This window comes from Vespa velutina, chromosome 3, assembly GCF_912470025.1.
Source record: "Vespa velutina chromosome 3, iVesVel2.1, whole genome shotgun sequence".
Lineage (NCBI taxonomy): Eukaryota > Metazoa > Arthropoda > Insecta > Hymenoptera > Vespidae > Vespa > Vespa velutina.
Genome location: NC_062190.1, coordinates 250,008 through 275,480, shown reverse-complemented (window position 1 = coordinate 275,480; position 25,473 = coordinate 250,008). Strand labels below are relative to the sequence as shown.

Genomic DNA, 25,473 nt, shown 5'->3' with positions numbered 1-25,473 from the left:
AAAGAGTTAGCCCATTAAAGAAACGAAACTTTGTAATCATAAATGAATCTTTATGTCATTGTTTTGTATCAAAATTATTAGACAATAATAATCATGATATATGACATAACGCTATAATCGATATTATTCCACATGGCATATAGTTAAATAACGATATACCTTAATGATATGACGATTTTATTAGATCTGCAGCTGAAACGCTCGAGTTTTTGGAAAAAAAAAACGAAAGATAAAGAAGTGATTATTTCTCGCTGCCGCAAAAAGTGATGAATTTGCAAGCAGTATTTGTTTGAAGTGCGGCTACAACTGTACGTTTCGCAGTTATGTTTAAGAGAGATTCGTTAAGAAGAAAATAATCACTTTTGAAAATGATAGTTTGATCGAATATTATTATTAAAAGTATATCGACCTCTTGTTCGAATATAGATCTTTATATATATTTTATATATATATATATATATATATATATATATTCTTTTATAAATGTATTGTTTTATATATATTTATATATGCGGGGTTGTGAAAAAAAGACGAATTAATTCGTTGCGAGGAAAGTTGGTTTCTTTCTAGATAAAGAAATGAAGTAAGTAAGCCGTATGTACGGACTCGAAGTAATAGCATTGGATTACCGTGCGTGACCAAGGGAACACCTCGTTTGCACGCATCGGGTTTCAACCGGTAATGAAATTATTTACCTTTCCCCAGAGGAATTGACATTTTGACTTCTTCGATAGTCAGTACATCGTACAATGTCCATCGAGAAAGAATCTTCCTCGACGTAAGTGCAATCACGATCTTTTTCTTCTAACATTCGTTCGATCTAAAATTAATTTCGAGTTCATCGAGATCAAGTTCGATATCATGTTCTACAGGTTTTTATAAATTTATCGCGAACATATGATATATACATATACATATATATCATACGTAATCCGAGCGAATAAATCAAGTATCGAGTCTGCCTGCAGTAAATTTCGCTCCAGACAATTTTTTTTTTCTCGACTTTGTAATAACTACGTTTGTAACTTTCACAGTAGGCATGAAACATTCATAAACATTTCTGTTACTCATATTCTGTTACATATAATCATTCTCGAATTTAATGACAAACCGATTTTGAAATATCAAGAAATTAGCTCGATTAAATTTTTCGTAATAAGATTTGCGAAATATATACATTATTATTATTATATATATATATATATATATATATTATTTTTGTTTCTCGTATGCATTTTCTTGATCGTATACCTATATGAGAATGAATAATCGTTAAAGCAACTGTTTGTAAAACTATCGAGGAAATTTGTAATATTTTCAATCAATGTAACGTTATTTCGAAAAGAAAGCGAAGATAAGTGATCATAGATTGTCAATTTTATCGACATTTTACTCTTTAAGCTAAAAAGAGATTAAATACATTTCTTTCAGGAGAGAACAGGAAAGTTTGAGAGGCATAGATCGTGTAAGTCTGACATTTCGAACCTTGGATATGACAGATTCGGAAACGAAAAGAGATGGTTTTTTGAGCGTAACCAGAGAGCAAACTTATGAGACATCCTCTGACGTTACGTCTAAGGAAAAAACGAGGAGATCAAAACGAAACGAGGAAGCTTCAAGACTTGCTGAACTTAGATGTATTAGTTTGGATGAGGTTGCCTGGCACGATACGCCGAACAGTTGTTGGATTATAATTTACGATTACGTTTACGATTGTACCGAGCTATTGAAGACTCATCCGGGTGGACAAGATGTTCTTCTTGAATACGCTGGAAGGGATGCCACGCTTAGTTTTATTGGGGCCGGACATTCGAAAATCGCACAAGATATTCTCAAACGATATCTCATCGGTGAGCTTCCATTTAAACAGAGAATCTTTCGTATACCAAATGGCGTTAAAGTAAATGGATTCTAAATTATTATTCATTTCGTCAATTTCGTTCGTTATAACGAGTCCATTTCTTTTTTATACATGAACGTTCCTACAAACACATATTCTTATTTATTTCTCAACTTTATTTAAATTTTTTTTTTCTTTTCTTTGAGATTCCTAAAGTTCGCATACTGAAAGAAAGAAAGGATCGAAAGAGATTGCTCGAATAATATGTTCGATACGAATTAACTAGATTATAATAAAATTTATGATCGCGACATTTTATATTTTATATTTTACATCGTCTCGATAATCAGTGAGCTAAATAACCATTGTATTTTTTTATAGGTCTATGAACTTTGGATTGGTGACAAATTATTGATTTTCTTCTTTTTTTCTTTTTTGATTTCGTTGAAGTTGTCTAAATAAAACTTTTTGCAGCGTTCAGCTAACATTGGTTCTATTTTACTTTATTGGAGTTGAATTTTTTTTTCTATATGGTATACATTGCTACAAAGTTCAAGACTTATCGCAAGTTTTTATGTTAGATAAATTACGAAATGAAAATTCATTTCTTTTTGCGACCTCATTAATCATTCTCAGCGATCATTTTTATTTTATGTAAATACGTACTTTTATGTACGTTTATGTACTTATTATACGTGCTTATTTATTTTTTCGCAAACACTATAGCCTCAAATAATCTTAATAATACTTGCCATGTTGACCGTATCAATTTTACATTGTAAATTGTAATTAGAATATACGTAACAAGTGACACAAGACAATCACTGTCGTTTCAAAGAGATATGAATGAAATAAAAAATATACACTTTAACCTAATTTTTATCTCTGCACATCTGTTCCTCAGAGTAACATAATCAAAGCAACATAGCAAGCGATACATCTATATACGTATAAAGTGATTATATCGCAAATATAACTTTGTTGCAAGAGGTGTTTATTCTTTTATTCTTTTTTTTTTTTTTTTATTATTATAAGCCATAAAATTAAAGACCCTCGTCGGTGTTTAATCATGTTTCTTATTTATCCTATATTTGCATAATAGGATAAAAAGATGAAGATTCGATGTATTAAAATAAAAATACAAGACAGTCGATCTTCACATCGGTATATTATATTTCTTGGTCCTCTAAACATTCATAATATACAGAACATACAGTATGGATCGTAATAGCAATATAGTTCGATTTCTTGTTAGCACATTATGTTTTGTCCTTTTTTCTTTTTTTGTTCTTATATCGGCAGATAACTAGTTTAGCTTTCATTTTGTTTATTTTTTATTTTTCATGTTTTTTTCTTTTTGTTTTTTTAAGTAGGGTGGGTTTCTTTTTTATTTTAACATTTAAATGTGAAATCGTAGACATTTAATTTTCTATTAATGCACAACAACTGATTTTAATGTAAAAACATAGTTTCCTCATCCATTCGAAAAATTTTACGAGAAACGAAAGATATTATTTATTATACAAAAATATAAATATTCTGTATACATTTCTCTTCTCATGCACTGATAAAGATTGAAACAAGTTTTATCAAACTTTCTTTCTTTTCTCTCCTCTTTCTTTTTTTTTTTTTTGTTTAACTGTTTTTTCTTTTTTTTTTTAATAAAGTTATGCCTCGCTGACATTTGATATACAATCGACAAAAAATGATTTCGTTTAAAGTTTCGAAATGCGAATTATAGACTTAATAGAGATAATAAAATAACATAAATACAAATTGGATTTATTTTGACGTTTAATTCATCGCTATGCATACAAGAATATCTAAAGTCCATATCTCTATACGTCTTTCGCTTTCTTCGAAAATACTTTATACTATCTTTCTACTTTTATCGATATCGATAGACTACGTGATAATTATTTCGTAAATACATAATTTCCGTTCGAACATGTCGTATTATTTTATATCAATTGAAATACAATTAAAATCTTCCTTTTTTTATCTTTTATCTTCTTTAAGATATATAATTTGTACGAAGAAAAATTTTTATGAAGAAAAAGAAAATAAGTACACATCTACGTAGATACTTTCGTCTCTATTTTTCTATTAAATTAATTTTTTTTTTATTTTGTTAAAGCTCGATCAAGAGACGATATGCGTTTTTCGTTAAGAATATTTATAATAAATTGACAATCGTCAAGCTTCAAACAAATACTTTCATTTCAAATACCATTCTCCTCTCTCCCTCCCTCTCTCTCTCTCTCTCTCTCTCTCTCTCTCTCTCTCTCTCTCTATCTATCTTCAATATTTAAATGTACACACAAAATGATCTCAGCTCAGAGATAGTAATTTTTCTTATTGACTCATTTAACTACTGCAAATTGCTTAATAAGTCGTATATAAATATGATCTACGGGAAACGCGATTAATTCTATTATATCGAAAATTATTAAATTCCAGTCGTTTAGCGTGGATATTTTTCTCCGACATTGAAACTTAGAGATAATTGAATTTGTTATTATTACGTACGTATTATTGCCGGCGATATTATAAACATTAAATACATCTTCATTAAAAAGTAAATTAAATGTAAAATACAAGTATAGTGACCGCTTAATAATTACACAAATGAATGATCAGTCATTGTCATAAATGTTAGAAATATACAGAATTAAAGTTGAATGAAGAAACGGATTAATTTTTTAAGTTAAGCAAGATAAGGGAAACAATGTTTAAGTAAAATAGCTCATTTTTTTATGTAACATTTTTCGAATGGTAACCTGATATTGATGTTACTAATTTAAATGATAACGTGATAAATTATATTTATCAATAATATTAGAAAGCTGTATTAAGAAATGATCGTACTGGAACAAAAGAATAACATAATCACAAATATTAGTAAAATTAATTTAAAACATTTTACATGTTTACCTGTTTAATATATACAAAGTACATCATCCGTGATTACTTTGAAGTAGTATTATTTTGCGAGAAATTAATTTATTCGTCATAAAATGGACACATGAAACATATATACACATATAACTATATTTATACCTTCTATTTTCCAGTGTATGTGGACGTCGTGAACAATGCGATTATAATAATCACGTTCACAGCAATCGACAGAATGATTCGTTTACACGATTTTCATCATTCAAAATTAATGATTGTTATTAATTATTATTTGTTATTTTCCTTTTTTTTTTTATCATAAAGCATGCGACTTCTTTCTACTACATTTATTATAATTACTTCTTTCAATGTACTTTTGAATAAGTATTATGAGCTCGAATAATACAGTTATACGTTGATATATAGTATTTTTTTTCGATAATCGAAACATCAACTTTCATAGTTAAAAGTCCTGAAATTTAAAGAAGAGATTTAAAAACTTTTAGAACTTTTGCGCTCTTGGCAGTTCTGGGTTTGTCTTCATAAATAAATAAATAAATATACACACACATATATATATATATATATATATATGCACTGAATATTGAAATTCTCTTGGATTTATTATTATTATTATGTATTATTATTATCATCGTCTCACATCTTTTATGACGTCATGGGTTGCGATCAAGTCAGGTATTATTTTACAACTGCTTTTGCTAATTTTTTTAACTATGAAAATGAACAACACGATAAAATGAAACCAATGTATTTCTGTGTTTATAATAAAGTGTTTATAATAAAGTATTGAAGAGAATCGTGAGGAAGGCGATGTCCACTAGCGATGCAACTAAAAAGAAAAATGTTCGTTTCTGTTAGCAGAGATAACCGCGCTCGAGGGCATTCGGCTAGCCACGGGAATTTCCCTGATAAGAACCAAGTATTTTTCAACAGTGAAAAAAAATATTATGTCAAAACATTGGAGCAATTTTTAATATAAACATTAAATAAATTAATAATTTTTAATATAATTTTTAATATTTAATATAATTATAATATTTTTTATATTAATAGTAAGCATAAACTTTAGAAGCTTTGACAATGATATTTGACATATTGAAGAAACATAGCACGCTATAATATTTAGTTTATCGTTGCTTTTCTCTTGACTATAAACATGCACAATATCGCTTTACTAATCTCGCAATTCTCCTCTTCACTTTACTATAATCCCGTACTATTGCTGTTGTTTTCAACAGCAATAATGAATGTTTGCTTTTGTTCAACCCTAAGATCGTCCATGTGTATTTTGTCATTTTTTTCTTAGATATTACTTTTGTGTGCCATTTGCGTCATTTGCAAAGTTTATCTCTTCCTTTTTTTTTATTAATTAATGTGATGCCCGCTATATTATTTATTATTATACTGTTATAGCTTTGTGAATTGTCTTGTATCAGTATGGTTTGTATTCTTCGTTTTCAATTATATGTTCAGATTTGCATTTATAATACGATAGTTTGTGTGCGTTTTTATAAGTTGATATTTTAGTGCTAGTTCTTGATTATTATTATTAGTATTATTATTACTATTATTACTATTATTGTTATTATTATTATTATTATTATTATTATTATTATTATTAGTGCTACTACTATTATTTTTCTTATTCTTATTATATTTATAATTAAAATTATAATATTCGTGTATTTATATTCAGTAACAAGTTCGGCTCTTTTAAAAATAATTCACGCACATCGTCTCATGAAACAGAGCGGTTATACTTAGTGTGCGTTTAGACATGACACGACCAATCGTAATAATCGAATCGCAAAATGGTATTATCTATAGATATACTTTTCGATAATATATTTGAAGCATTGTTATACATTTCTAATGATTTATACGTATTTATTAATTTTTGTGAATATATTTTTAAGGTATTCATCATCGATATCGTAAAAGCAAAAGAAAGAAGGCCAGATTTAATGAACGTCACGCGTGTGACAAATCGAAAAATCAGACCAGAAAAATAATTTTACTTAGTTTTACGTACATACGATATGATTAATGGTCTTTAAGAACGTTGAAGAATTATCGGCATTGCACGGATCTAGATATATTTAGGGATAAAACAAAATTTTATATCTGTCGTGAAATTGTAGGATGATGAATAATTTAGAGTTTTCATTTTAACTCTGATCGATTATGTTCTAATTGATTAGTCATATAGATATCAGATTCTACGAAAGTACGATAATAATTATTTTTATTATGTTTTATTTCTTATTTTTACGATCATTATATGACAAGTGATCGATCGTAAGAATATATAGTACGTGATCATTATAATAATTTACATTTCTTTAATCATTTTTAAACTTCCAAGATATCAACATTCTTTTTTTTCGTACCTTTAATGGTACCTAATCAATTAAATAATTCAATATACACAGCAACAATCTTTTATCTTTCATATTTCCTTCCTCAAATTGTTTTCGCGAATTTTATAATTGTGAAATGTATTATTTTTACGTATAACACAACATCAACATTGATTTTTACATTGCTACTTTCTGTTTTTTATATGCCAATTCGATAAAGCTACACATTAATATTATTCATTTCATAAAACGTATATTATTTCTTATACTCTTATGATATACGTTGCACACACATATACGTATTCTTATCGAGTATTTTTTTTTTATAATCCGATTAGAGACTATTCTCATTAATGATGAAAAGATTACAGATTTTTATTCCGGAATCGATTCGAAAGCTTTCCCGGCTTATTAAATAGATATTAGCAAAAACTCAGCTATCTCGTATCGATTTTTTCGTTGGGCGAAATCAGAATTGATATATATGCATATATATATATGTGTGTGTGTGTGTGTGTGTGTGTGTGTGTGTATAATAAAAAGGAACGTAGACGAACTGAAAAAAAAATTTTTTCTATCTCTCTCATTCTTTTCTCTCCTCTTTTTTCCCGTAAATATTACTCGTCACCGACTTTCCACGATCATGAACAAACGAATTAAAAGGGAAAGTAATAAGGTTATTAGAACGCCAGTAAAACGTCGTCGCCTACCATTTTTAATCTTAAGGTTTCTATTTTATAGTGAACACAGAATATTATGATTTCAGAGATTAGTACTAATTTTCTTTTCTTTCTTTTTTTAATTTGAAGTATTACAAATGAATACGAACGCGTTTATTCAATATCGGTTCGAAAAATGAACCAAAATAAATATTGATAATTGTTGTTGCGACGTTTTGATTTCGATCTGCTTGATTTCGATTCTGCGAAGTTTTATACAAAAAAAAAAAAAAAAAAAAAAAAAAAAAAAAAACAGAAAAAGAACTTATAAGAGAGAAGCAGTATAAACGAATAAATTCTGGAAAGGAAATAAATAATGTTGTACGATAAAAATCCTTCAGCGTACGATAAAAAATGTATGATAAAAAATTTTTACGATAAAATGTACGCACGTAACTAGGTAACAACATCGATTTTTTTAAGTTATTATTTTTATCATTCCTATTATTTGAAGTACACTAAAGTAGTCACAGAAGTTTAAAGTACATAAAATATAATGTTTATCGATTTGAACAAATTAGGCCACGTTCTTACATACGTGTATATATATATATATATATTTGTAAGATGTGGCATAGAGCGAATGTTGAGAGCTTCCTAGACCGTTTTTCGTGCTTTACTATCTATTATATCGCATTTATAAAAACGCTCGTTTTTATTGGCGATTTATATTAGAATTGAAACCTGATGTTACGAATGTAATAAACGAAGTTAATAAAAAATAATGTACACTATTTAAAAACTAATCTACACATATAAATATGAGCATGCATATACACAATAAATACTTTTTTATAACTCGTATTGAAATACTTAATAATATACAATATGTATAGACATTTTTGTCTGGGATCTTCTATATGTTGTACGAATATATTTTTTATATGTCAATATAAATTGTTACCTAGTTAGAAAATCGAAGAACGAAATACATTATATCCTCGAATAATTCAGAAAAATAAGTGACTTCCTGTTTAACGTTATTGAACGTTATTCCGAATGAAAATACTGTTCTGTTTTTTTCTTTCTTCATTATAGACGATTTTAGAAGATAATTAATCGATCGATAGATCAATGATAGACATTCGTTAATATAACTCAATGATATATGCGATAAGAACAATTATGAATTTTTTTTATACTTATGTCTTTGAATCTTCGTCATCTCGAAGAGTGAAAATTACATTCGAGACTTTTGGTCTTGTAACAGGTTTCCTTTTGAAAGTCTTCTCTTACATTAGGCTACAAAAAGCTACTCCATGCTCGAACATCGATGTTAGTGCCGTTGTTTCCATGCAAAAAGCACCATCTTCGTACATCGTTGCGATTCTTTGCTGTTGCGCTCGACTCTCGCTCTGCGACCTGAAATTATTTATTGATTTTTATTAGGCGAATACAACATCAATTGACCTACTGAAATATATTTTTAGTCGCCGTATCGATACTATGAAGCGCGATATGTCTATATAGATGTGATTCTTTTAAATTTAATATATACGTATGCATGCAAACACACAGCCAGACTACATATGTTTACTCGTTCATAGATATTTCACATGTCAAACAACAATTGAGATTCCAACGTAGGCAAAACAAGAGGTCAAAAATTCATCCAAGTTATTTTATTCGTATATCAGGATTGCTTTGGAAATGAAAACGCAGAAGTATTTTTGCGGTTGTTCATGATAAAATTAACTAGACTGCGTAATTGCATTGTACGTTGAATAGCAAACCAATATATCTGTTCTTTTTCAATATACTTTCATCTATATTTCTAGATATAGATATTTACGTTTATAACCGTATAGAATTATATCTGTATATGTTGGTATATATAGTAAATATATAGAATACTTTTTCTGTGAAAGAAGAAATATACAAATGTATATTACCTCGGTATATTCCGTTATAAAGTTTTCAAGAAAAGATCTTTTCGATTTTGTCTACTAAAAAGTAATATTTTCTTTTTTCTTTTTTTTAATATCCTTAACACTTTTCAACGCGCGAGATTCGTAAGGATTAATTAATAAATCGTTCGTTCGCACGCGAAGCTGCTGTAATCATTGAACTCATCTGATTTCTGAGGAACTCCGTTGAATGAATTTAATTGCTATAAGGTGTACAGTAGATTTTGAATTGGAATTTCGAAACGTCATTGTCCGCCGTTTATTTATGGCATGAGAATAATAGGCATTTGCATTGAACTGGCATACACGGTTGTCTAGTTTGTCGATTAGTAATATTCGATAAAGCCCTATGGCTGAAATTGACAAAAATACTACGAGCTTTGAACTGTTTTGCTCGTGCTTGTTAAACTTTTGTTAAATGTTCAGTTCAAATATTCACGATGATCACGAAAATATATAGACAGTAGGTAAAATTGACATCGAGAGAAACATTGTTTCCAATTTTTCTCAATGCATTTTTTAATGAAATAACGAATATATGTTTCGTTCGCATATCTTGAGAAAAACAGACGATTTTCAAGAATATTGATAATTCGAAAGATGCATAAACATTTGAGTTGATGGTCAAGTGAATTTCGCATAAATTTTTGTAAATTTGTAAAATCAAAAACCTTTAACAAAATTTACTCTCATATTCTTATCGTTAGACGATGATTATAATTGAAATATTGAATTTGACTATCCGATCCTTTGAAGTGTAATAGCAACGTGGAATTTACTCATAATCTAAACTATTTCGTTTGATGTAAAAATCAATTCATGAAGTGTAAGCGAGAGAGAGAGAGAGAGAGAGAGAGAGAGAGAGAGAGAGAGAGAGAGAGAGAGAGAGAGAGAGAGAGAGAACAATTGGAATTCACGGTAGGTTTAACAACTCATATCTCTATATCTCATATCTCTAATTCTCACCTGGGAGGCATCGGTCGTGTTCGTTGTTGCGCTCTGATCTGCTGTTCCCTGCAGACTTGCTTATTCGTGAGGTAACCACCAATATCCCGATGGACAGTACCAGAGTGTTGTTGCTGTTGATGCTGCTGAGCTTGATAAAGAGGAACATACTCGTTGTTCTGGGAGATCGTCAGCTGTGCAAAATACTCACCAAGCTCGCGACGTGTTCGGATAACTGAAGAGGATGGCCTTGTCGATGACGAATTCGTCGTTGAATCCGACCAAGGTGGCGGAGGCGTATGTGAGCGCGGTATCATCTCGTATTCGTGACATAAGTATTCTTCGTACGTAGGTGGCAAACCGGACTACGAATCAATATTAATTGCATCAGTTAATTGCATAAATAAATGAAATCTACAAAAAGAGATTATTTGATCGGTTTTGTATTATCTCGATTTTCGAAGATTCGTATTTTTCGATCTTTCACTTCGATTAACATAACAAGTTATATGAATTATCATTGATTACTTATACCAATGTATCTTAGAGAGAATAATATCATCCTTCTAACCGTTCATATATTTACTTTTTAATTAAACCATTAAACACATTATTCTGCGACATTGAATAAGTTATTTTTGTCTTTGGAAACAGTCGGATATCATTCCGTGAGAATTTAACAAATTTTGCAAGTTTAGCTTCACGACGTGAACGCAAAGGCGAACGGTGAAATTAAGCTGATTCCGTCATACGTAATTTCGTAGTATTATGCTTGATTTAACGAAAGACGGAGGTTCATTTCCGTTCTATGAGAAGATCGAAATCACCAAGAGAATTCTCGTGGTTTGTTTCACTAAACTGAGAAACGCGAAACATCCTTTCGATCTACACGGATAATTATTCTGATCACCAATAGAAACTTAGTGTATTATATCTACATAGAACGTATAATAACTTCTTAAATTGATCATAAATTATTTCTTGCGGTAAAGTCAATAAAAAGGATCGACGAACATTCGAAAAATGAATAATTAGATGATATTAATTTATAATCTCTCTGCTTTCTCTTTGCTTTTGGAAGGTCTTATGTGATTTAAACGATTGTCAATGATTGTTATAGCGCTCTTTCAAATAAAATTTTGTTTCGCAAATGGTGGAATACATCTGCCAGAATACTACTATGAGAGAAACCCCGGAAATCGCAATGTCTAGTCGAACGAAACCGCAATGGTTTCGACTTACGTTAACCGCAACTACAGGAATTACCGGCCATTCTGGTAATTAGTAAATGTTACATGTGTCCTCCTCGTAGACATGTCATGAACTTCTACCTTTATACTTGATCTTCAGTGTTCCATTTCGAACAAGTAAGTTAAATACTTATCGACATACTCACGAATTTTTTACGATATTTCGTGAAAATTTGATAGATAAATATTTAATTAATAGCGAAAGTCGAATTACGATGGAAGTTTAGGTAAGTAAAAACGTTTATTCAAATAATCTGCCTCCCTTCTTTTGTGACTTTTTAAAATTTCTCTTACAAAAGTTTCTTTTTAAACAATTATTAATGACATAGGGGCAAAGACTTGAGGATGTTCTCTTTCTCTTTTTCAATTCAATTTGCATATAGTAATAAACGAAAGTATTCGTACAATAAGGAAATAATAAAAGAAATAATAGTAAATCAATAAATTTTGTTGAATAAACTTTATACAATATTTAGAGCAATATTCAACATAAGTATACATTTTTATATATATACATATATATAATGTTTATATTTTATAGTTTACTAATTAAACCTTCTAATTAGGCAGAACGTAGAATTTTGCGAATAATTAATAACAGTAGTTGAAGTTTCGACAGAGATTCAAAAATATAATAACGAACAGGTACATTCTATACTTATTTATAGTGCTTCATCGAGAAGAATACGTCAATAGTGTTGCTAGGAAGAAACCCTATATTAGCGTAGTTCAAAAAAAGAGGTTTCAGTAGTACAGGAGTATTTAACAAATGTTATAACGTTCTGGAATAATATTATATTTTCCGACGAATCAAATTTTGAAAGATATGAAGCATATTATTAAACATGGAGGATAAAGTGCTATTTTATGGGGTTGTATAGCATAACTGCAGGTGCTCTTGGAGAATTGGTAAAATCTACCTTCAAATTTTGAAAGAAAATTTATAAAAGAGTGCAAATAAATTAGGCATTGCAAGTACATATTACTTTGAATAAGATCACGATCCTAAGCAGACGTCTAAATTAGTTCGTGAATAGATCTTATATAATACACTCCATATTTTATTAACTCCTCTACAAGATCTCTATCTAATGGAGAATGTACGGTGAGAACTAGAAAAGCGTATGTTAAAACATCGTATTACGTGAAAAGACCATTTATCTACTAAATTTACAAAAAATATACAGTCAATGCCTCGAATATTACAACTGATTATTTAAAGGTTACTTAAAAAATATTAATAATAGATTTTTGTAATGTACGAATACTTTTGTCTATTGTAAAAATTAATCTTACAAATTATTATTAAAATTACTTAATAAATTATAGAATATTTTTTATACATATTTATGTTGAATATTGTTATAAATATTGTATTTACTTTTATACATTGTTTTCTTCGTATGAAGATTAATGAATGACGTTTCTCATTTTACATGATTTTTTCTATTATCCTTTATTAAAATCATACTTCTGGTAAAAGATAATTGTTATAAATAGTTTTCCCGACCTTGTTACTAATATAAAAAACAATGATATTTAAGAAGTTCGATTCGTGTTTATTTTTTAGTCTTGATGCTTCTATCGATGTAACTAATCTCCTTTAGTTGTGAATGATACACCACATGTCGTATACGTTTAATCTTTAGCAACTAAAATAAATAACTTTTTCTGAAGTCCTTTAATTGTCTACACAACAAACCTTCTATAGATAACAATAATGAAGTAGCACTCACGGTTAACTTAATGATGTTACGTAAGTTGAGTTTTTCTAAGCGTCTCAAGTAGAGCGAATATCTTTTATTTTCTCTTTGTAACTCGAATTTCGTTCGTGAAGTTCTCTTTATTCTTGCTTATTAGCCCCGTTACATTCGATCCTCGTTATATTTTCTTTTCCTTTGGAGGAAAAAAAAATAATCGGAGGAAATGAAGTGATCAAAAGATCGAGTTTAAATTTGTTATAGTTTGAATTAGGCAAACTCGAAGAGATGGAGTAAATTAATTAGTAATTTTTTATATAGTTAATTAAGGAAAGAGCTTGATGTTTTTTCACGTTTATTCGTCTTAACAAGTTGGAAAGAGATGAAAAGGACGATTAAATATGGCTGAATTTAAATTTAAAGTCTTGTTCTAACTTAATAGCAACGTGAATAAAAAATTAACATATATTGAACTCGATTTTCATGGTTAGACATATATGTGCATGTATGTAGATACGTTTCGACGATTATATTAATTAATAGCCCTTTTGAATCGGATGTGTAATACATCAATTCTTATTTTGATCGTAGAATTCGGTCCTCATAAATGCTGTATTACGTAAGGTTTCAAAGATATTTTCGATTTTTTCTAGATCATTTTAATCTTCTGTTCTCCATCTTTTTTCCGTGAATATATATATATATATATATATATATATATATATATGTATGTATGTATGTATGTATGTATGTATGTATGTATGTATGTATAATAAAATTAGTGATGCGTAAGGAAATTATACATGGCTGGAAAGAAAAATGTAAAATAAAATTTACTCCATTCAATGAATCGAGTAAAATTATTTTGCTTCCGCTTCATATAAAATTAAGCTTGATGAATAACTTTGTAAAATCTCTTGATAAAGAAGATAAAATCTTTAATTATTTGAACAAATGATCTCATTTCAATGATGTTTCCCAGGTTGAATGAAATAAAGCTAAAAGAAAGTATATTTATTAGGATACAAATCAAGACATTATTTTTTATTCTAAAAATTAGTATACTAATCGAGAAATTGTTTTGTATCGTAACAAAATCAAGAACTTGTGAAATATTTAAGTTTTGATGATAAATTCAGAAATTTCAAGTTAGTTGTTTAGGTAACAGAAGAGACGATAAATATAGTTTCATAATGAGTAACTTATAACTACAAGAATACAGGATATAGAATGTCGCTAAAAATTCATTTTTGATGAGGCATCGTACAAAATGAGAATTTCACCGTTTCGAAATTGACATTAAATTTTGTAAATATTAAACTCATGGGGTTAATATGAATTCTTTTGCTTTTGTTGGTGTTAGAGCTTTTTATGTTATCAAAAAAACCTGAGTGAGTTTTGAGTGTTATATTTTATTTATATTTAAAATGGCCAATGTTTGCTTATATCTTAATATTTTTATATCAATGTTTGCTATATCATATTATTGTATTTGTATTGTATATCTAATAAAGGGAATTTGATTTTTTGACTGAATTCAGTATCTCAAAATCAGATAAATTTATCCATTCAAAAATTTGATAGACGGCAAAAAGTTCCAATTTGTGGATTATTGTTATCGATTTACCATTTGTTAACTTGAAATAAGAGGATCGAATTCAAGCGTAGCGTGCACTCGACGAACGATAGTTATTAAATCCGTGAAATTGCAAAGTGATTTGCATTAAAGTGCAAATTAATCTTAAAGCCAAGTAGTTGATTATTAGAATTAGTTACACAGAGCGTAAACTTTTCGGGTTTATCGACCTTTTTTCCATCTAACCTAGCTTAAATTTATTGCAAACTTAAATATTTTCACGAGATTCATTCTTTGCAAGATCTAAACGTCGAGCATTATCGGACGGTAGCTCAAAAACTTTTCGAGGTTTGATAATCTCTCCATAATCGGATCATTTTGAAATATCCTAAAGTTTCGGATATTCGAAACTCTAAACCGATAATCTCTAAACCGATTCTCGAACAAATTTATTCGCGTCACGCATTACCTCTTATTTTGCGAACAAGATAACTTGCATAATTGAATACGAGGTCCGACGAATATTTTCAATTCATTCACTTTTAATATTAAATATATAATATACACATCGTACAATCCATTGTAATCGCTCGATCATTCGATATATTACGAAACGTGTTTTTACAAGAAGAAAAGGTATGTTAGGAAGGGTTTTACACTCTTTTCAATCGATCTAAGAGAACCATCATTAAGTGGTAAGGCTTTTTCGATACTTTACAGGAAATAATATAGAATCATAATAATCCCAGATTCTTGGTTTTCTTCGTCTTTCTCCTTCTCTCCCTCTCTCTCTCTCTCTCTCTTTCTTTTTTACTTTTTCAGGAGGCTACACAAAAACGAGAAAAGAAGAGACATACGCTTTGGTTAATATATATATATATATATATATATATATATATATATATATAATATTAATATATATAATAATATTAATAACCATCCACTTCCGGCTTTCCGCTTCCTTTCGATGAAAAGGAGAAGGTAAAGAAAGAAAACGAAAACCGAACGCCTTGGCTTCTTCGATCTTTTTCCTGCTTTCATTTTTCCTGTATCCTTTCATTCGCATTTGCCTATAATCTTTCCAAGAAGCTTCGATCCATTTCGCTTTTCTTATTTTTTTCTTTAGCGAATATTAGATTATTGAAATTGTGATTGGATTATCGTATCGTCGATCTGATATAATGAGCTGAATTACAATTTAAAACTCTTATGATACGAAGACGAGGAAGGTGTATTTCTAACGAAGATTTGGCAACGATCAGTAAGCTGATATGATTTTGAGTGAAGTTGCAAAATAACTTTTGGTTTCGTTCTCAAAGCAAATATTAAGATGGCAGAATAATTAATAGTACTCGATATGTGTTGCGATGGAATTAAAAAATATCATGATTAATTTGATATTGAGCATTTTAAACAGTTCTTCGTTGTAATTCGAAAATTTCACGATTTAATATAATTAAATTATTTGTTACTTGCTTTGAGATTTTTCGTAATTATTCATGCATATATTAAAACTAATCGCTTGTAGATAGGTATCACTTTTTATTTCGTTAGTAATTATGCTAACGAATTATGCATCTATCATTAAAAAGCGAAGCTTGAAATAGACTTTTCGTCCAAATGTAAAATATTGCATATTGTCAGACTTTATACATATATTCCACACCGATCGATCAATGTGATTGATCATCGTATGAAACGGGTCTTAGAAACTAATATAAATAATTTTTTTGAAAATTTTATTAAATTTAGAGACATGCGTTTTTATTATACCTTTTTCAATCGAAAATATAAACTTTTCAATGATTTTTAGTTAATAACTTTGTTTATCGTTGCACGACGATAGATCGGATGACGGATCATCACTTTCGTATAATGAAGCGAATAAACTCCAATATGCGAAGCGAATTTGAATCAGGTGATTGAATTATCGATTGTGAAACTGTCTCTACATTAATTCTAGATGATCGAGGTTCGTGTATTCGAAGAGGATAATTTCACCAAATTGTGTTCAATAAACTTGACGGTCTTTCTTTCCATCTATATATTATCTTATCTATAGAATAGTTCCCCATATTTTGTAAATATTTAAAAATATTATTTCAATGTATCGATATCAAGATAGATCCAAAAACGATTCTCTCAGAAGTTTCTCTCTTTCTCTCGAACACATACATCTTTCTCGTGAAATGAATAAATATTCGAGACGTATACAATAAAAGACCATTTCGCATTGTCGTATCGAAATCTTTTCTCAGAATCTAGACATGTTCGTTTATTTGTCCATTCATATTTTCATCGGCAATAAGAGCGTTGGTCGAAAAGCAACAAGGAAAAAGAAATAAAAAGACATCTTTTGTGAGAAACAGGAAAGACCAAGAGGAAAAAGAAAGAGAGAAAGATACGTACATACGTACACGTACATATATATATATATATATAGAGGGAGAGAGAAAATGCGTCTCCGTATCGCCAGATATTCAAATGGAACATTCCAGAGCGTGAAGTGAATGTCTGTAGCTTGCATATAGGCGATATCATAGGAAAATATTAAAGCAGCGGGGTTACGGTTATTCAAATTAGGCAACCGTACCCGTCGACTCATGAATGGAAACAGTCGTTGATGTGGTAGTAAGGATACGAAACTTCCCGACTTTTCCAGATATTCGCATCTAAAGCAACACTTCATCCGAATCCTCTTAAAATGCATCAACCGGATCGTTTTAACGACTTCGAGTCATTTTGACTTCTCCAGACGACAATCTGATTTCGTTTCTGGATATTTCACGTATCTATTTCAAAATATAATAGGGCATTGCTTATCAAAAACAACGGAGCAACAAATAATAATATTCGATAATTGATCGAGAGAAAGAAGAATAGATTATGTTTGATGAGAAAGCAAGGATGTTAGTTAAATTTTAAATATATTTTTATTACGAGAAGAATATTTGGAAAAAGTTAATTCTTGTAGCAATAATAAAATAATGAAACGTTTATAAGACATTTTAAAACATTCATAAGAAAGTAAAAAAATCTTTATTATACATAATAATGTTATGATTCATTCAAACGATTTTCTTTTTATATTCGAATTTTCGTTTAATCGATAATATAATATTATAATAGACGTTTAACTCTACGCTTTTTGTTATTCGTTTATTTAATGATTTCTTTTGGCCTTTTCTTGCATTATTTTGCTTTAAAATTGCTCAAAGAAATGATAAAAGAAGAAATGAATGGAACACTTTTAAGGGACAAAGCGTATAAAGCTTTTAGAAACGATCACGGAAAATCAATTGCTTAGCCTTTGAGAAATTTATCGCATGAAATTGCGGAATCAGTTGCATTGGATTATCAAGCTGATCGTTTGAGAATCAATTTATGGAATTCGTAAAATCCTTTACTAGACCGCTTTTCAATGAAAAATATTAAAATTGTATGGTTCGTCGAAATAATGTAAGTGGTGTTTAGGTCATAGTATTTAGGTAACAACAATTTGAACTTTATTAAATACAGATAAATAAATAAGTTCTCTATCGTCTTTCGAGATATACGAATTTCCTATCGTTTGTATATTCGGTCGACACTCGATGCTCGATAAAAACTTAAAAATACTGCTTTGCTCTGTTCTCTTATACTTTCGCCTAGTCTTTTGCATCGGTAATCATATCTTTTTTTCGTTGGCTTATTATCGCCATTTTTTCATCCAAGTATATCTTTTAGGACGTGGGTCCATAAACTACGTCCAAACAAAGCGCATAGACGTCGTGTAATCTCCGCACGTGCATAGACCCTCATTTTTATCGCTCACTACTACTAGGATTACGCTTAGACTAGACATTTCTTTAACGCTCATAGATACGCACGAACATTTTCTTAATCCTAGGATAGGATATCTTAGAGATATCTAACATAATATACAAAGAACGAATTAATCGAAAAAAGAACAACACGAATATATAAATAAATAGATATTTCGAACGAAGTAATAATATCAATTAAAGGATTCAATCGACAGACGATAGAGCCTGTCGTATGTTATGTATTTTAAAATAAAATCTTCGGAAAAAAGAATAAATCAAACACGCGATCAATTTTGACAGATATACTTTCAAGTTTTTAACTACGTTCCAAAAATTTCGTTCTTCGAAAAACCTATTTTATTATTATTTCTCTTCTTTTTTATTTTCCTTTATTCCCCTCTATCTGTTTGTCTCTTTTTCTCTTTTCCATCGATAACCGATAAATCTAATTCATTTGTCGCACTGTATTGCCAATGCGATAAATTTGTAAAATTAGTGAGAAATCACCGCGATTATTTAATCATGGAATTCGAGTTGACGAGGTGGAAATTAACGTTTTAACTAAATTCGCGTTAAGTCGAGTGTGCAATAAATAATGAGAAAACCAATCGAGAATTATATATCTATGTAAATATTTATGTATAAATATATCTACATACCGTCAGATATAATGTTCTACTAACAAGCTATACTCTTTTGCATTTCTTTTTTTATTTCGCGTATGGTCGTTCCCGATATAATCCATGAACTTTTATTTTTCTGGGAGTTCTAATTATCTAGATATCGAATCGAGCTCGTTATTTGGGATGTTTCAAAAATTTCGAGCCTTCTTTTTTATTCCCAAATTGATATATCCCAAATCCGTTCATATCACTTCGATAATAATCGGACTTTCAAACGTGTTGACGGCTAAAAACATTTTAGTTAATTAATTTCCGTTTGTAAGAAGTGACATTTAACGTGAAGTTTACGAGCTATCATTATTAATGCTTTTCAATACAATTTTTCGTTCCACTTCTCTTTGAAACGTTTCTTTAGACTTCTTTCAAATTATTGACGATAATAAATTATTCCAAGTTTGGATTAAAATAATTCTTGTCGTGATTACTATCATTACTTAAGATGATTATATTCTTTTTTCTCTCTTATCTTAAATCTATCCTATCGAAAATAATAATTACATATTAATAAGATTTAATTCGTAGAATTTCAATGTCCCTTTTTTTCAACATATATTTGATTTTACTTTTCTAATCTTCTCCCGATAAGAAAAAATATTTTCTTATGCGATAGTAACCAAAGCGTTTTAAAAGATCGCTTTGTATCTCCCCTTTCTTCGTATTTTATTACATCTACGACCTTAAAAGTTATTTTGTTAGTAAAGATCTAGAGAAATTTCATTGACATTGAATTCGTCGACACAACATTTGTATCATTTTTCTTTCGTAAACGGATCCTTTCTTACATGACGTTTCGTATATGTGTGTAAAATAAATACGTGTATGCGAGTGGAACGTTAGAAGAGTAAGTTGATAAGTCATCGTGCGTAGATTCTTTTTAATTGAAAATACATGTCGTTTAAGACATTAAGCCGAGTCACAAAAGGATCTTTTTCAATACATATTAAGCATCGATAGAGTATTTCCATTAGAAATTAACATAACGAAAAGTTTAATCAATGATCGAAGAAAGAATATCAAATTTAAAAATTCGCGTTCAATATTACCTGTATAGAATACGCATGAAAAATTATCTATTAATTTCCTTATAATTATAGATTTATTATTCTCTTTACAATTACGTCTATAAATTGAAATTTCAATTGTACAATCTCCAATGCAAGGAGTTCTTACGACGTTGTTTCAATTTGCCAGTGAAAATGAACGCTACGTTCGTTTGAAACGATATCCAAACTCTTCTTTCATTTTCAAACTTATTTTCTCTCATTGCTTCTATTATTATTGTTCCAAAGACGAACGAATATACACATGTTTGTCCGCCTAGAAAAGTTCTCTGGCAAAGAAAGAACTTGTAAAAATAGATTTTCAGAGAACTTTCAGGAAGGATTGCTCGAAGAATCATTTATTCCAGAGCATTAAATAAAAATAATAATTTTGTCATCAATTTCATTGGGAACTGGATCAGGGTTGTTACAATATCGTCTAATTCGACCGACTGATAAAGTAATATTGCGAAATTTTTCCTTTGGTCTGCGATCGGAAAATGTAGACGAATAGAATGAAAACAAAGAATGACATGGACAGAGATCTCCTTTCTGATAATACTCTCTATTCTTTTTCTTCGAGATACGCAAGATATCTTTTTGAATGTTGACGTGACATGATCATAGAATTTATGTTAGACTTGGCGCCGGGAAGCTATACGTGACCAAATGGAATAGCCAAGCGAATTAGAGAAAGGATCTCTCGCTTCGGAAAAAGTCCTGCACTGAATTTGCTTCTTTTTTTATTCCTCTCTGACCTTTCCACTTCACTGATCTTCTTTATCTTTTCTTTTTTACAATCACACTGTGAACCGCTTCTTCAATGATTCAATTCCTTTTCGAATTTATAACAAGATCTGATCCGGTATAATCAGGTCACTGAGCTCCTGAAATGTATTCGTTTGAAATGAACTAATACGTACTGATCGTATGCGTATCCATAATGCATATATATGCATTTAAAAGATGTAATTATATCGATTTTATTTTTTACGTCAAAATTAATACTTTTATGCGAAAATCTCATTTCAAATTGACTTTATTTCAATTTATAATCTTGATATTCCAAGTTCGTAAATTGTATCAATTTATTTGCTAAGAGCTTGCAAGAACCGGTCGAGCGTTACATTGCTTGGCCATTGACCCTTACACACACACACACACACACACACACACACACACACACACACTCTCTCTCTCTCTCTCTCTCTCTCTCTCTCTCTCTCTCTCTCTCTCTCTCTCTGTATCTCTAAATAGTATCTGACTAGAAATCAGGTACTACTGGTGCTACTGCCGCTATTGTATGACCACAAGCAAGATATTCATTTCAAGTGAATTTGACCAAGCAAAGTTAGGATTGTCTCTGATAACAAGTCTTTGACAACAAGAATGAAAAATCAATTGTTTATTTCGATTTCATTGTAACCATTGAAAATCGCAATCCTTTCGTTGCTTGTTGAAATCTTATCGGTAAATAGACCAGGCAGGTTTGGGTAACTTTAACGTTACCAGATTCGTAAGAAATAAGTCAACACAAACATTGCAACTTGGACTCTTCGGGTCCGCACTATACGCAATTCTTATCCTTGTTTTCCTAAGGACTAAAAAAAAGAGAAGTGGGTCACCCATGCCATGGACAGAGAAGCAAAGGTTATTGGCCCTGTTATATCTCCGTACTCATACTATTTCACGGAGACCAATCGGTAGATAGCTAATCAATATTGATTTTTTCCAACTTGGAAACTGTGAGAAATAACAGATGCTAATAGACTACAAGAGGAGAAAAAAGAGATTCAAGTACAACTCGAAGGCAATCGCATCAGATAGACTCTAGAACTCTTCTGCGAGAACTAAAATAACTAGTTCGTCATGAAATAGATCATATCGATCTGTTGTTATTTGGTTATTATATGATAAACGAATTAACGTCAAACATAAAAAGAATATGTCAGAGTTTTTGCCAACCAAAACGTCCTTGACGTTGTAATGATTTATTACAACGCATGACTTTCTCTAACATTTCCGATACACCATTAATACGTACACCATTAATAATACCAAGTTCAGTGTACTCATTGCGAAACATGCAAAATGTATTTAAATCTATTTGCAATTTTTTTTTCTTTTTTTTTTTTTCTTTTGAAGGAATGGAAAAATTTACCTGCCATGATTTTGCGACGGAGGCATCATACGTAGGCGGAGGTGAAGTCATTGAAGGGATGGTATAGACAGGTGGCGATCGGTTTTGCGAATTCGTTAGACTATTTCCGGTATCGTTGGCCATTGCATTTGGTGTATCCGGTATAGTCACGTAGAGAGCCTCTGATATGGTTTCACGAATCGGTCCATTGAGTATGTTTGAATTCGGATCTGTAGAAAATCGTAATTAATTAGAGTAGCCGAATTAAGTTAATGCAACCTGATGACTATTCTTTTCTTCGAGATATTGGTGAAGGAACTCTTAAACGAGAAATAGTATCTTTCGAAAGTTTATCAATTAATTTCGTATGTCTGGAAATCTATAGTTCAATCAATATCAATTTGATGATATTCAATTAACAAATATAATAGAATTGATCGAAACTGATTGAAATTTACAATTATTTTTTTTGAAAGTCATTGATATTGTTAATGTTAAGACCAGAAGTCTTAAATTTATGACGTTCGTCCCTCGCATAGACCAGATTTTACAGACCAGACGTCCTCATAAGCAGGTTTGGAACATTGAACAATTTGCCATGAACTAAAGAGTACAAAAAACAGAACAATGATCAGAATGATTAGAAAAAAGGCATACGACTCTCCAATAAGATTATCGATTGATCGATCATATAAGACAAGATCTAGAAAGTAAAAGATATTACGGCCTTTTTAAATATTAAACAAGCATTTAATAAAGTTTGTCACACCAATATCCTGTATAGGCTAAAAGAACTCTGTATCATATTGCGATCGTACTTAATTAATAGGAAATTTGAAGTTCAATTTCAAGAAGTAATTATCTCAGCCTTTCCAATCAACTCTAGAGTTCCATAGGGAAGCATGCTTCGACCTATCCTGTACCTTACTTACACTGGAGATATACCAATTTCTGCAAAAGTAATCACAGCTATATTTGCAGATAATACAGCAATTCTTTCAATCTTTCCGAATTTACTATAAATTTGCAAGAACATCTGTACACTAAAGCTAACTTAAAAAAAAAAAAAAAAAGACTAAAGCGTACAATTAAATGAAAATAAATTAAACTATGTGACTTTCAACCTCTGCATAAGTACATGGCTTCCAATACAATTAAATGATATAATAATTTTACAAAAAGAACTCAGTTAAATACCTCGACATAATTTTAGATAGGAGATTAGCGTGGAAACAGCATATACAGATCAGGTATGCTTGATTCAAGTAAAAAACAAAAAAGCTGTACTAGTTGATAGGAAGATGACGTAAATTGAAATTAGAAAACAAAGATATACAAGATTATTCTAAAACCTGTCCGAATATATTTTATTCAATTATGCCCTGCAATCCGATTATAGAAATTTTACAAAGATTGCAATCAAATATTCTCCGCAATATATGTAAAATGATTATGTTGCGGACGTTTATGCAAATTTTATATTTTAAAATATGCAAAATATATGTAAAATTAATGCAAAATATATGCAAAATTTTTTCCGAAATTCTATTGATTCGTTTTGATATGTATATTTCTTTTTTTAGATTTATCCGTACGAGATTATTTGAACACCACCATGAAAAATTGACAACCATTGTTATTTCGCATAAATCAACATAATAGTTATTTTCAATAAAAGTTATTTTATGGTATTGTGTGTTGGCAAATATTTTGATTTCATAGAGTAAGGAAATTATAAAAAAAATAATTATAACTTGTAAATCAATAACTTTATTTGAATAAACTTTGTGCAATATTTACAGCAATATTCAACCTAAATATATATATATATATATATATATATATATATATATATACAAAATAGTTTTGTCCACCGTGAAAGTTACGAATTACTATTTAAACTATTCAGCAAATTATAGGATATAAACGTTATTTTTTATGTATATTTATGTTGAATATTGCTTTAAACATCGTACAAAGTTTATTCAAATATAGTTATTGATTTACAAACTATCATTATTTCTTTTATAGTTTCCTTACTATACAAATACTTTTTTTCGCCGCAGTATCTTTTTACATCTATCTTATTTTTAATATTTCCCAAACTTTCTCTCTTCGAGGATAGAATCATTATTGATAGTAATTTGTATTTGAAAAATCATAATTCCATCTTAATTGCCATTAGAGGAGAGAACCCTTCGTGGTGTTGATATGAGTAAGTTTAATGTAAAAGCTTAGAACACAATATAAAAACTTAAAAAGTGTAAACTCAGAATTCAATTTAAAATTATTATTCATTTGGGACTTTACATTTGCGCAAACTTCAAGTGCTTTTCAACTATTACATATTTACTTGAACTTAAGTAATTGTAATTTGCATCTTGTATATATCATCGATTTTCGAGACTTTATAGCTCTTGTTACTAAACTACTTTTGTCAGTAAAGAGAGTTTGAACTTGTTCTCTCAAAAAATAATTAGATATCATGTCCCTGAATTTATCGAACGCGAAATAACTAAAGGTAATAGAATTCATTAAGAATAATATATAACGTAATTACGAATTAACTTCATTATTAAGTAAATACG

At 29.6% G+C, this 25,473-nt stretch overlaps 2 protein-coding genes and 1 long non-coding RNA gene across 13 annotated transcripts in view; 1 reads left to right on the top strand and 2 right to left on the bottom strand.

Annotated features, from left to right (window-relative positions):
* Positions 1-313: 313 nt before the first annotated feature.
* LOC124947786 (cytochrome b5-like) lies at positions 314-24,531 on the top strand. 3 transcript variants are annotated; one of them, XM_047490422.1, is made up of 3 exons: positions 314-778; positions 1,432-1,850; positions 5,618-8,029. In XM_047490422.1, the coding sequence occupies exons 1-3, from the start codon at positions 750-752 to the stop codon at positions 5,731-5,733; spliced, it is 564 nt and encodes a 187-aa protein (XP_047346378.1). In that variant the 5' UTR covers positions 314-749; the 3' UTR covers positions 5,734-8,029. The 3 variants fall into 3 exon arrangements, with proteins under 3 accessions (XP_047346378.1, XP_047346376.1, XP_047346377.1); XM_047490420.1 differs by lacking the exons at positions 314-778; positions 5,618-8,029 and adding exons at positions 934-1,037; positions 24,469-24,531; XM_047490421.1 differs by lacking the exons at positions 314-778; positions 5,618-8,029 and adding exons at positions 938-1,037; positions 2,222-4,094.
* LOC124947790 lies at positions 2,996-8,061 on the bottom strand. The gene is made up of 2 exons (XR_007100492.1): positions 5,400-8,061; positions 2,996-5,210 (listed from the first exon to the last, which is right to left on the bottom strand). It is a non-coding gene; the product is annotated as an uncharacterized LOC124947790 (long non-coding RNA).
* The window catches only part of LOC124947781, a 214,979-nt gene continuing 197,614 nt past the window's right edge, over positions 8,109-25,473 (bottom strand). For 7 of the 9 annotated variants that reach the window (XM_047490409.1, XM_047490410.1, XM_047490406.1 and 4 more), the window contains 3 exons: positions 22,907-23,115; positions 10,712-11,055; positions 8,109-9,200 (listed from right to left, as the gene is read on the bottom strand). In XM_047490409.1, coding sequence (XP_047346365.1) covers positions 9,071-9,200; positions 10,712-11,055; positions 22,907-23,115 — 683 coding nt within the window. In that variant the 3' untranslated portion in view covers positions 8,109-9,070. The remainder of the gene's footprint in view (positions 9,201-10,711; positions 11,056-22,906; positions 23,116-25,473) is intronic. The other 2 variants (XM_047490403.1, XR_007100490.1) reach the window with 2 other exon arrangements.

Excerpts from the sequence above, each read along its gene's own strand:
- LOC124947786 (XM_047490422.1), top strand. The coding sequence starts at position 750 with ATGTCCATCGAGAAAGAATCTTCCTCGAC. Across the intron at positions 779-1,431 it reads GAGAAAGAATCTTCCTCGAC|GAGAGAACAGGAAAGTTTGA; the intron begins GTAAGTGCAATC and ends CATTTCTTTCAG. Across the intron at positions 1,851-5,617 it reads TCTCAAACGATATCTCATCG|CAGAGATAACCGCGCTCGAG; the intron begins GTGAGCTTCCAT and ends CGTTTCTGTTAG.